At 41.2% G+C, this 13,045-nt stretch overlaps 1 protein-coding gene across 3 annotated transcripts in view; it reads left to right on the top strand.

Annotated features, from left to right (window-relative positions):
- Immp2l (inner mitochondrial membrane peptidase subunit 2) overlaps positions 1–11,307 on the top strand; it is an 872,509-nt gene extending 861,202 nt beyond the window's left edge. For all 3 annotated transcript variants that reach the window (XM_045135523.1, XM_045135524.1, XM_045135522.1), the window contains one exon: positions 10,673–11,307. In XM_045135523.1, coding sequence (XP_044991458.1) covers positions 10,673–10,792 — 120 coding nt within the window. In that variant the 3' untranslated portion in view covers positions 10,793–11,307. The remainder of the gene's footprint in view (positions 1–10,672) is intronic.
- Positions 11,308–13,045: the final 1,738 nt, after the last annotated feature.

Below are 13,045 nucleotides of genomic sequence, written 5' to 3'. Positions count from 1 at the left end.
ATGTCAGTCAGAACCGTCATCCACCCCCGCGCATTATTGTGAATGCGGCGAGTTGCTAACTATCCAAATTATATTCAAGTATTTCATCACCTGCTTAATCAAGCTGCAAAATAAGGAGTTAGACCACTTCAGCTCCAGTGATTTGATTATGTGGTAAAGAGACTTGTACATAAACATTAATCCTGGGAAATTAATTCATGAAAATTAGCCGAAGATACCCCTAGAGGCCTGTTCTGTATCTATTTTTGCATAAAATGTTGAACTTACTACTTACTGAAGGTGTCTTGTGGGGACTAGAATGATTATGCCTGATTCTGTAGTTATCCAGAGAGAAGCATGAAGAGGCCATGAAGTGACCTGAAAATGCATTCTGATTAAAGCTAAGTCTTGAACAGGAAAATTGCTTTGAAGTGATTAAAGTTAAAATTGGTGGTAATGAAAGAAAACACTTGTCCTAGGATAAGGCCTTTGAAAGACAATCTCATTTTGAATCTTTTGTGAAGCATATGGTTTTATTTCTCAGTGGCAAAATGTCACATTATATCAACCTATCTCATTACCTCAACTATGAAACTGAGTGGAGGATTAGGAGAATGTTCTGGATAAAAATTTGGCAGAAGAAGTCATGAATGAGATGTGCCTTCATGAAAGGGAAGTCTCTACTGCCTATTTCAGCCAGTTAAGCTGAGTCTAATTAGTAGAGCCCCTCTCTCTCTGAGAGTACTCAGTTCCTGTGCCTGGTCTGGTTTGTTCTTCTATCCATCATTCAAACATCTGTCTTTCCCACCAGACTGTCACATTCTAGAGAACTTGAATCACATTTGTTATCTGTTGTGTTTCTAGCATCCAGCAGGGTACCTGCTTCCCCTTGGATTAAGCCCTTAACTCTCATTAAATTAAGTTGATTCTCTGATAAAGTACTCACTATTGCATATGTCTAGAGATAATGATACTGTATCTGAAATCTTGGGAGATGTGTGTGTGTGTTAGAACTCAGATTCTTCAGCTACTGGAAATGAGCTCTTGTCTGTCAGTAACAATGATGTGCTAAGTATAGCTGATATCCCATCAGAGTTGGAGGAAGCCATCATCAAACGCATTAATGTTCATGTAACCAGAAGTATGAACTGACATGTCCATGGGATGGATAAAGGCTGCCATCTCATCATCACGAAAGCTCAGGTCTGGTCAGGTTTCACTACCAGAAGCCTTCTGAGCTTGGAGTTGCCTTGAAGGTGCTGGAAGTAGTGAGGCCTGTTATTCAGGGCTCCTTACATTGGGAGTTCAGAAAGGAGGGGAGAGAATGATACGGAGTTTGTCTTGGTGGTGACCTGTTTGCAGAGCTGGCAGTGCCCCCGGGGGTCCCTAGAAGGAGGGTGACGTCACAGCAAGGATGGTGGAAGGGGACAAGAGCAGCAGCAGCGGCTCATTCCCCTGAAGGAGGTTCTACATGGCAGCACTGTGCTTTTCCTTCTCTGGTGTTCTTCCTTTTCTTTCTTTTTATTTAAAAATGTATCTTTATTTATTTATGTGTGAGAGGGAAAGAGGCATATAGACAGAGAATGGGCATGCCCGGGCCTCCAGCCACTGCAAATGAACTCCAGATGCGTGCACCACCTTGTGTATCTGGCTTATGTGGGTCCTGGGGAATCAAACCTGGGTCCTTTGGCTTTCAAGTGCCTTAACCACTAAGAAATCTCTCCATCCCTGTTGCTCCTTTTCATTCTAGTTTTGTTTGTTTAGAGCCTCTTTTCTCCTTTCCCCCATTCCTGTTCGTTTTTCTGTTTTTATTTTTTTCTTGTTTAAACATAGATGTCAGAAGTTTTGATGATTCTTATTTGTTCTCAGTACAGATCACTCATTGGTTGGCACTTCTCCGTATGTCCTTCTGCAGATGGGAACAGGGCCAGCTGAGGAAGGGAGGGCACTCTGCATATTAGTTTACCAGGAGTTGGGTTATCCTTTCAGTGCTATCAAGATACGCATCTTGGGACCATAGATGTGGATGGTAAGCTAATACTGTCTCTTTGAGAACCTTGTCTGCTGCACCAACACATGCAGATGAAACATTCGAATCTGGATGTGCCAATCCATGTTTGAAATTAAAGTAGGTGGTACTATTTCTATTCTTCACCAAAACTATCTTTTTGATAATATTTTTAGACAGTGAAATTCTTCATTTTTTTGATGTGATATTTATTTTTGTTGCCATTATTTCTAATTTTGGTTGATTTACATACACTGTGAATCTATTTGGCATTTTTTGTTGTCTATAAGAAAGTTCATTTTCATGCTAGCTATTAAGAGAATTGTTCTCTTCTTCATCCCCCTCCTCCCTTTTTCCCTCTCCCTCCCTCTCTCCCAGTCTCTTTGGTTGTTTTTATATTTATTTATTTATTTATTTTTGTCTTTTCAAGGTAGGGTCTCGCTCTGATCCAGGCAGACCTGGAATTAACTATGTAGCCTCAGGGTGGCCTTGAACTCACGGCAGTCCTCCTACTTCTGTCTCCTGAGTGCTGGGATTAAAGGCGTGCGCCACCACACCCAACTTTCTTTGGTTGTTTTTAAAGATAGCCTTTTAGTATTGTTGATATGAAATAATGAACCAGAGCAAATCAATATTGACCAGAGAGTTGGCATGAGGAAGGCAGTGCCCCTGTCCCCACACTCAATTTGCTGAATGCATGTGACCAAGCAGACACTGAGGATGGCCCGCTTGGCTTCTTTTTGCTCTCTCTCACTCTCTGCCCTGATGCCATCAGTGGTTACAAAAACTGCACCCCACTTTTGGGTGTCCCATTCCAGAAAGAGTTGGAGCATTTTATCAGAGCAGGACAAGGAAAAGGTCCCTAACTTGCAGCATGAGCAAATTGGTGCAGCAGTTGGAAGATTTTAGTGCAGGTGGAGGATAATCAGTCGGAGTGGTGATGAGTGGTACCCAGCACCACCTGGGACCTACTTGGAACCCACTGCTCCTCTCCCTCTTCTTCACTGGGCTGGGATGTAAAGGAAAGTCTCTAGTGGTAATCCCGGCTGATTTCTTTGTCTCTGTAATACAGGTGGGTGGGCATTTGGCAAGATGCAGTAACTAGAAAAGAGTTAAAATATATGTATGACACAGACATATTATAAATTTCCTGTCATATCTTCTCACAGGGTTTTTTTTTTTTTTTTTTTGAGTAGGCATCACAGTTCTATGGCTGGAGTCCATTGATGTCAGTCAGTCTATTGAGGGGGTATCATTAGTGACTGTGGAAGCACCAGCTCACCTGATTACAGAGCCAAGATGTTCAGAAAGATGTGGCCTTGTAGAACTTTGGCTGTCAGACTAGAAAGCTGACATTTTGCTGGGCCTTGAAAATCAGTTCTGGCTCTATTATTCATTAATTATATTTTTATGCTTGTGTGTGATTGCGTGTGTTCATGTGTACATAAGTGTGCATGCACACGTGAGTATATTGAGACAAGTTCTCTCATTGGCCTGGAGTTCAACAATTACGACAAACTAGCTGGCTCAGGTAACCTCTTATGTCTGTCTCCTCAGTGCTGGGATTAAAGGAATATGCCACTACACTTAACAATTTTTTTTTTTTTTTTTTTTTTTTAATGAGGCAGAGTGAGAGAGATAGATAAGATAGCTAGAGAGAATTGGCATGCCAGGGCCTCCAGCCACTGTACTCGAACTCCAGGCACGTGCGCCTCCTTGTGTACGTGTGTGATGTTGCATGCTTCACAGGCAAGCACCTTAACCATTTTCATGAAGCCATTTCCAGTCATACTTGACATCTGATGTGGACGCTAGAGATACAACAACTGAGGTTCTCATGCTTGTAAGGCAAGAACTTTATTAACAAGCTGTCTGCCTAACCCCCTGTTCTAATTTAAAATCGGCATCCTTCCAAATTTACACATTTCTTTAGTTTGTTTGATTTGCCTTCCAAATATAGTTGTTGTTAATGTTAGAAAATGAGTATCATCTGACTTTATTTGGAAATTTCTTCCTCTTCTTATACTACAAGTAGGTTCATCAATGACAGAGTCTATTTGATATTAGTGTGGACATAGTGCACTTTTTTCCCCATTTTAACGAAATGACTTTGCAAGTTTTGTGCTTCATTTCATTTCTCACATTGGTCCTTGTACTCTGACTCAGCTCCGAACAGCTTCTAAAAAATGTCATTTCTCCCACTTGCAGCCTTCTCTCTCCCTGTGGTTTCTCATCCTTCCAGTCCTAGGACTCTTGCTTTTGTTTGTCCTTACTTTGTCCTTGCAAGGCCTTCCCTCTAGATAGGGTTTCTGAAGCCAAGAAAGGAAGGACTGTCTATACATTTCAGACCCATGCAGAGGGGGAGGACCCACAGCAATGCACACCTGTGCCCCTGGCACCTGAAGGAAAGCTGGGCTGGTGGTGACTATGTTTGCCAGATGCCAAAATAACTTCTCAGTGGAGCCAGTTCAATCAAAGGCAGGCAATTCAGTGCACGATTAGTCCATGTGGTTCCTTGGCATTTTTGTAGACAGAATGAACTGGGTGACGGATGGCATTAGACCACTTTCCAGCTGGTACTTTGGTGTTGTGTAGAGCTGTTCCATCTAATTGAAGGAGCATCAACCTTCAGTTTGAGGTGCATCTAAAATGATACACTGGATATGAGAAAAAAGCACACATCTTCTGTTATTTCTGATAAATGGGAATTTGAGCTTTGCAAGTGTTGGATTTTGTGGATTGTTGATTCTATATGTAATTTTAAGATATAAATAGTGAAGCTGAATTTTGCAACCAGCACAACGTGCTATTTTAGTTCACTGATTCCTAATCTGGGGTTCAGTACCCCTAGACACAACAAGATTATTGTTAAAAGGCTCACTGTAACATGTAGACAAACCTATTTCTTCATTGCATAGATACCAGAATTACAGTGATTTGTTAAGGATTTGGGCAATAGTTTATCTAATATGTTTTGTTGCTTGTTAATTTACTGCTAAAGTAGATTCCTGATTTATGAAAAATATTGTGAACCCATTAGAGGAAACACTGTTACACATGGTACACCAATAAATAAGGAGAGTGGAAAATCAAGTCCAACGTGACATTGGGCTGACTGATGCTTTAGTCAGCTTTCCTCTTACTGTAACAAATGTGCAAGGCAATATGATTATAAAGAAAGGAAGTTTATCTCCTCCCCACCCAGTTGTGGAGGTTTACATCCATGATGGATTGTCCTGTTGCTTTTGTGCCTGTAGTGCACTGATACACCATGGTAACTGTGCAGCAAAATTTTACTGCGAAAGAACTGTCTATTGCCAAGCCAAACAGAGAGTGCGCACGCACACGAGAGAGAGAAGAGGGAGAGAGAGAGAAGAGGGAGAGAGGAAGGATGGGTGTCCCAATGTCACCTTCAGGAGCAGAACTCCCAACGGCACAAGGACTTCCCACTAAGCCCCACCTCCTAAAAACTGGCCACCTTCAAAAAGAGCCTCAGGCCAGGGAAAAAGCCTTTAACACAGGAGGGCATGTAAGTACCATTCTGCAGCATTTTTGATCTATATGCTAGGCAGCATCTCTCTTCCCAGTCTTTTGTAATAAAAATGCTTTATTTTTCCCACAATGTGTTCCTTGTTCTGTGTCTTAAGTGAGTATTTGCACATATCATAAACCTGACCTCTGTGTTCCTTTTTACTCAGGCATGCATTAATTTGCAAAGACTGTCATAACAAAATGCCACAGAAGGTGGCTTAAGCAACAGATATTTATTTTCTCCTACTTCTAGGAGCAAAAAGGCAAGATCAAAGGATCAGTCGGTTTGCTGTGCTCGGAGCCGTCTCTCCGAGACTTGCACACAGCGCCCACTTCCTGCGCTCGTGCGCTCCTCCCCCGTGCGCGTGTGCGCTTGTGGTTTCTTTGTGTCTTAATCACCTCTTCTTATAAGAACACAAGTCAGGGCCCGGCCTGGTGGTGCACACCTTTAATCCCAGCACTTGGGAGGCAGAGGTAGGAGGATCACCAAGAGTGCAAGGCCAAAGCCACTCACTCTGAGACTACATAGTGAATTCCAGTTCAGCCTGAGCTAACATGTGAGACCTTACCTCAGAAAACCGAAACCAAAACCAAAAAAAAGAAGAGCACAAGTCAGGTCACCTCCTTAAAGGAGATATCTTCAAATACAGTCAGTTTCAAATATATCGGCTGTTGGGACATCAACATTTAAATTTTGAGTGATGCAATTCAGCTCATTTGAGGAACCTCTTGCTCTCGGGATCAGCTGGGGACCTAGCAAGATCAAGAAACATTATCAACAGGATGACCTATTTTGATCTGTCCAGGACGGTTCCATTTTACTCTTACTAACCTGACTTAATTAAAATAATATCCACCTTTGACTGTCATAAATGTCTTATTTGGATAGTAAATTATGCTGTAGAAGTTCAAGATCCAGAGCTCATGTATGTCATGTAATACTGTCATAGGTTTCCTTGGTAATATCTATCATGACTCATTGGAAGGACTGAGTCAGGATATGCAAGCCACTCAAAGCAGTGCTGTCTGTAGTAAACATTGAGTAGGACACTGCAAAGCAAAGAGAAGGAAGAAGACAGTTCTATTTGTTAGGTGAGACAGTTGATTTTATACGTCAGAATAGCTGGGATATGGAGCCCAAATATTTGGTCCGGCTATATTCTGAATGATTTTGTACTTTTTGAGGAGGGGAGCAGATTGTTTTGTATAACGTTTATAGCCCCCTCCTGTCAGCCAAAGGTCTGAGTAGAGCTAGGGCTGACATCCCAGAAAAAGAGTGAGTCAGCATATAGCCTTGTGCATCCTCCACAAGGTCAAGGTTTTTTGGGGGGTGGAACCCCTGACAAAATCCTGGCACATTTACAGGAATAAGGTGAGAGACCAGACGACATATGCACACATGCAGTCACTCTGCTCTACACCAGGACTTGTCACCTCGTGTGGTCTCCCAACGTTGCCACTCCCGAAGTAGGAGTCACAATAAATCTCTTCTCTTTATGACTAAACCACTGTAGTTTGCAATTACACAATAGAAAATGGATTGATACAGCCCATTGTTGTGGTGCACACCTTTAATCACAGAATTTGGGAGGCTAAAGTAGGAGGCTTGCTGTTAGTTTGAGGCCAGCCTGGGGCTACAGACCCTGTATCTAATGTAGGAAAGAAGCCATGCATGGTGGTACACACCTATAATCCCAGCACTTGAAAAGGCAGAAGGAGGAGAATCACTATGAATTTGCAGCCAGTCTGGGAGCACAAAATGAGTTCCAAGTTAGTCTAGAGTGAGATCCTACCTTTAAAACAAACAACAACAAAAATGAAATAAATAAAACCCCAACCCTTCCTGTCCCCAGAAAGACAAAAACAAAAGAGGAAAATGGACTGATTGGGCTAATTCAATTACCAACATAATTGCCAAAAACCTTGGTTTTTAATCCACAAATTTTCTGTTGGTATCACTTATGGTATAGTCACCCTGAAACTGATTTCTGTAAATATGTACATATGTTAAAGCTGCCAGTATGGTCACTGTGGAGGAAGGGAGGTAAAATACAGACTGGGGAAATTTAAAGAAGGGCTTTTTGATGCTGGATTTTTTTTGTTGTTCATTCCTGAAATTACATCAAATATTGCTACTCCAGGAGTAGTGGCACAATATGTTGCTTTTAAATGTCATTCCTTGCTAAAAGAAACCAAGGCGGTGAAAGGAAATATCTGATTTCACATGAAACAGATGTAAGGTACAAGGTGGGCCTATAATTTCTAGTGGTGCCAAAATTAAAAGGCGTAAAGACTGACGGTGACATATAAAGAGGACACACAGCACCCCACTGGCCAAATGTGATATGTGAACATAACACAAACAAGTAAAAAAGATAGTAACAGATTTTAACTTAAAAAAAAACAAACACCTTAGTGCTCAGGAGGCTGAGGAAGAGGATTACAGTGAATTCAGGGAAGCTAGAAATAGATAGGGAGTTCCAGACAAGCTGTAAAAAGCACTTGCTCGCAAAGCATGCAGACCTGGGTTCGGTTCCCAGTGCCCACATAGAGGCAGATGCACAAAGTGGTGTATGCATCTAGAGTTCATTGGCAGGGTCATGAGGAAATGATGTGTCCATATTCTCTCTGCCTTTATCTCTCTTTCAACTAAATAATTATTTTAAACAGTCTTGATTACCTCATGGTCTTCTTACAATCTTTGGAGTTTATATTATTTTTAGTTAGGTTTTTCTTTTTTCTTTTCCTTGCTAGATTCTTTTCTTCTGACAGATTGCTGCTCCCTTCTACTGACTTTTTTTTTTTTTTCTCTTATGTTGCTTGTCCATCTACCGTGATTCTGATACCTTTCCTCAGTTCCCATTCCACACAGTTTGGACTGGCTTCTGGCTCTCCATCTATACCATGGAAGCAGCCCACTCAGACTCACACCTCAGTTCTTTCAATTTATTTTTATTAGATTTGGACATAGTATGAAAACAACACATGTTAGTACCATCCTTCCCCTCATCCCTGCCCCTTTTCTGAAGAGACCACCCTGTTGGGGTTGCAGGTCAACCCCATGGGGATTATGGGTCATGCATTATGGGGGCAGCAGTCAGTTATGGGGGAGGGGCAATGTCTCTTTGCACAATGTCCCAACTTGTGGCTCTAACATTCTTTATGACCCTTCTGCAAAATTCCATGGGTGCATTTTAAGTCTACTTCAGTGATGGGCTCTTAGGAGCCTCTGAATCTCTGCTTTGGTAGGTGTGGATTGTCCTCAGTGTCTATCTCCTTCACCCTTATGCTGATATCAGGATCACCTAGACAGCAGCACTCTTGTTTATTTCCCCAGTTTCTCTGTGGTTTCAGATGGGGCTAGGGTAGAGTGCACTAGGTCATTTATCTCCTCAGGTCCGGCTCCCATCTGAAAAAGAGAAGCAGAATCTCCAACGGAGAGTGAAGTCAGCACCGGTTAAATGGGATAACCATTATTAATTTAGAGAGAATTTAAAGGCTGTAGACCCTCTTATAGCCCAAGATTTGTGGGAGGTTGGCATTGGAAAGCAAATCATTATCTGGATGTGATTCTTACTTGTTTCACAGTTCCAGATATGGTTTCCTTTCTACAGAGCGGATCCGTCAGCCAATCCAAGAGCAGCCACCATGGCCCTGTGTCACTATTGCATTGTATGAGCATCACTACAGGTTGTTTGCTTCTGAGTCACTTAGACTTTGAGTTGCTCAGACATATGATGGCCACTTTCCCCTGGTAGCTCATGTAGTGCCTTCCAGCACGAGATGGGCTAATTGTCTAGGGACTGGCTCTCTTCTCTTCCAACCAGGTCTCTGCATGGTCCCTGCAGACAGCATATAGTGTCTTCAGCAGTAGGGTCATACAATTAACTTCTGGTGGGTAATCAAGTGCTCTGACAGAAGTCTGTCTTGTTTGTTTTGGGAAGCCTTGCCAGTCTCTCCAATCAGCAGCTCGTTCACACCCCAATTCTTACTGACCATTCATCACATGGCACAATTTTTTTTTTCAAAATACATATTTTTTAAGTCTCTATGATTTTGTCTATAAAGAAAGTATCTCTGAGATGCATTCGCTCTGTAGGATCTCCTGAGACTATAGTATGGATAAATACTTCATAAGTCTATATAATTAGGCTTGAGACTATAGTATGGATACATACTTCATAAATCTATGCAATTAGGCTTTTGAGAATAGAGGTCAAGACAGTAGACCATCCAGTGCTGAAGTCAGGTTCCAGCACTTGGAAGCTATCTGCCTTTAGGAACATTTCCTAAACTCTCTGAACTCATTTTCTTTTTTTTTAATTAAAAATATATTTTGCTTATTTGATTTATTTGAGAGGCCAAGAGATGGAGAGAGACAGAGAGAGAGGAGATAGAGAGTGAGAGAAAGAGAGAGGGAGATAGAGAGAGAGAGAGAGAGAGAGAGAGAGAGAGAGAGAGAGAGAGAAAGAGAGAGAGAGGGAGAGGGAGAGGGAGAGGGAGAGGGAGAGAATAGGAGTGCCTGGGCCTCTAAGCACTGCAAATGAACTCCAGAGACATGTGCCACCTTGTGCATTTAGCTTTACATATGTACTGTGGAATCAAACTGGGTCCTTAGGCTTTGCAGGCAAAGTGCCTTGATTGCTGAGACATCTCTTGAGCCCCCGAACTCAGTTTTCTGATCTACAAAATGGAAATAATAACTACCTACCTAAAATAGTAGTTGAGATTAAAACAGCTTACATATGTCAAGTCACTGGGATGATGCTATGCTAGTATTTTCTATTTTTAAAATATTTTTTGTCATTTTTATTTCTTTATTTGAGAGTGACAGAGAGAGAGGGAGAGAAAGAGACAGAAAGGGAATGGGTGTGCCACGACTTCCAGCCACTGCAAACGAACTCCAGATGCATGCGCCCCCTTGTACATCTGGCTAATGTGGGTCCTGGGGAATTGAGCCTTGAACTGGGGTCCTTAGGCTTCACAGGCAAGTGCTTAACCGCTAAGCCATCTCTCCAGCCAGTATTTTCTATTTTTAATGATTATCTCTGCATGGCATGTTGGACCAGGATGAAATATGTTTTTCATGATATTGATGATTATCCTTACAAAATTATTTATTTGTTGCTTTGTTTGTATTTCCTGTTGATTCAGGTTTCTTTGGGACTTCTGCATGCCCATGCTACACATATCCTGTGGCCTCCAGAGCGTTGGCAGAAACTGGAATCCGTTCTTCCTCCAGAGCGCTTAATGGTTCAGGGTGATGAGGAGTGACAACAAAGAAGGCCAATTATAGGAGAGATCACTGATCACAGAAACAGCTGACAGGAAAATGCTTTGACAATGTGATGCCATACAGGAAACATTCATACACACAAGGTGGTCTTTATTCTTAAAGAAAGGCTTTCGGTATTAAACAGTTCTAAATGACACTTGTTTCTGTGTTATATTTAAAGACATATTGTTTAGTGCCAAAAATGTACAGGTCGTTGAGAATATGAAAATATTATATCCACATGTCCTGATGTAGGTAAATTGGAGATAATTTTTTGCACAAACTTACTCTGTTGACTAGGTGTTTATTTTGATGCCTGCTGCTAAAAGATTTTGAAAAGTAATATTCAGTAGAAATAATTTATGATTTACTGTTAAGACTGCACATGGAAAATCAGCTATTATACACATAATGATAGGAATTAGATTGTCGCTGATGGTATTTACAAAGAAATGACTGCCAGTTAGGAGAACAGCAACCCTGATGTTAAAATAAAACAGTGATTTGTTCAGGACTTGTTTTGGATGCTTAATCGTCATTTAACCAAACACCCATTAGTGAGAAACATTTCATCTATCCAAGTCAGGAATTAAAGTAATGGAGAAAAAATTCCATCAATATTTTGATACAATCAACCCTTTTCATTTGGCTCTTTTTAATCCTAAACTTCAGAGTGATCTTGCGGCTGTTTGCAGTGATGAATAAGTCCCATTTATCAGCATTCAGTCACATTCGGTGAAATGTTCTGAGGGAAATGGGGAAAAAAATCAAATCTAGATCAACCAAGTTTGATTTTTCCCCAAATGATTTCTCAGGGTCCGAGTTTCTAATACTGAAATCACCAGTGGCAAAGGGCAGTAATAGTGGAGCAATAGATTCTGTAACTTGCACAAATAAGGAGGCAAATCCCCTGTAGACAAGTCTACGACATTTATAATCCTTTTCTCCTTTCACTGGTGAAGGGTTTCTCTGCTGATAGAAATGGTCTCTGGATCATTTCCCTCTGTTTATCAGGTCTCTTTTTCTTCTATTTCATAGGCAGACAAGATCTCCAAATTGAGTAGTCATCTTGCAATATGGTTTCTAGCTCATCATTGGAAGCACGAATAGAAAGAGCAGTAACAAAGACATATGCATAGTCAAAGCATATATTTCACTAGTCATTTATTAGCATCCTGCTAGTTCACTCAACAAATACCAATGAACACATGCACTCAGGTTGGCTTCTTAGATCCACTGAGACCTTATAATGAAGCTTCACTGGCCTATTGAACTCTTCATTTCTATTTCTTTTCTTGCCCAACCTGAATTTTATACTCTGACTTTTAACTGCAATTTACCAAACATTGCTGTTTCCAGGTTTCCAAGTTATTCTCCCTTAAAAAAAAAAGTGTCTCCTGAAATTACATGTAAAATAGGTAATACATAAGGTGTTGACCTTGTAGTTGCTAGCATACAGAGGCCTAAAGAGCATGAAAGAGGGATGTGGATGGTACGAAAGGGAGGGCAATATAAGGACCAAGTGATGGGGAGCTGGGGCAGCTGCTGCTTATTGCTGGTGTGAACGAATTGGACATTTGAACACTTTAGACATTTGGCCATTATCCTTGCTATCTATATTGACTACCTGTGTTGTTCTTCCTCTAACTGTTGAATCAGGGTTGCAAACCATCAAAGAAGATAAATGCTCAATTTTGTATCCTCTAGCTGTCCTGCACATCACCAGCAGAGTTAACACAGAGTGCCTGCTGAACAACTTGGTTACTTTTTCTGAGAGGCAACTTCATGCAGAGTTAGCCACCTAACACCTAATAAAAAGTCACATTAGGGCTGGAGAGATGGCTTAGCGGTTAAGCGCTTGCCTGTGAAGCCTAAGGACCCCAGTTCGAGGCTCGGTTCCCCAGGTCCCACGTTAGCCAGATGCACAAGGGGGCGCACGCATCTGGAGCTCATTTGCAGAGGCTGGAAGCCCTGGCGCGCCCATTCTCTCTCTCCCTCTATCTGTCTTTCTCTCTGTGTCTGTCGTTCTCAAATAAATAAAATTTTTAAAAAAAAGTCACATTAATCACTCTGTGTACTAGCAAACCAAATATATATATATATATATATATATATATATATATATATATATATATATATATATATACACATACATACATACACACACACACACACATACATGTACATACGTACATACACCTATACACATACATATATACATACAATCACCCTGCTGTCTAGTTTAGCACAGG

This window comes from Jaculus jaculus, chromosome 16 (assembly GCF_020740685.1).
Source record: "Jaculus jaculus isolate mJacJac1 chromosome 16, mJacJac1.mat.Y.cur, whole genome shotgun sequence".
NCBI classification, from domain to species: Eukaryota; Metazoa; Chordata; class Mammalia; order Rodentia; family Dipodidae; genus Jaculus; species Jaculus jaculus.
This window is presented reverse-complemented; position numbering and strand designations above follow the sequence as displayed.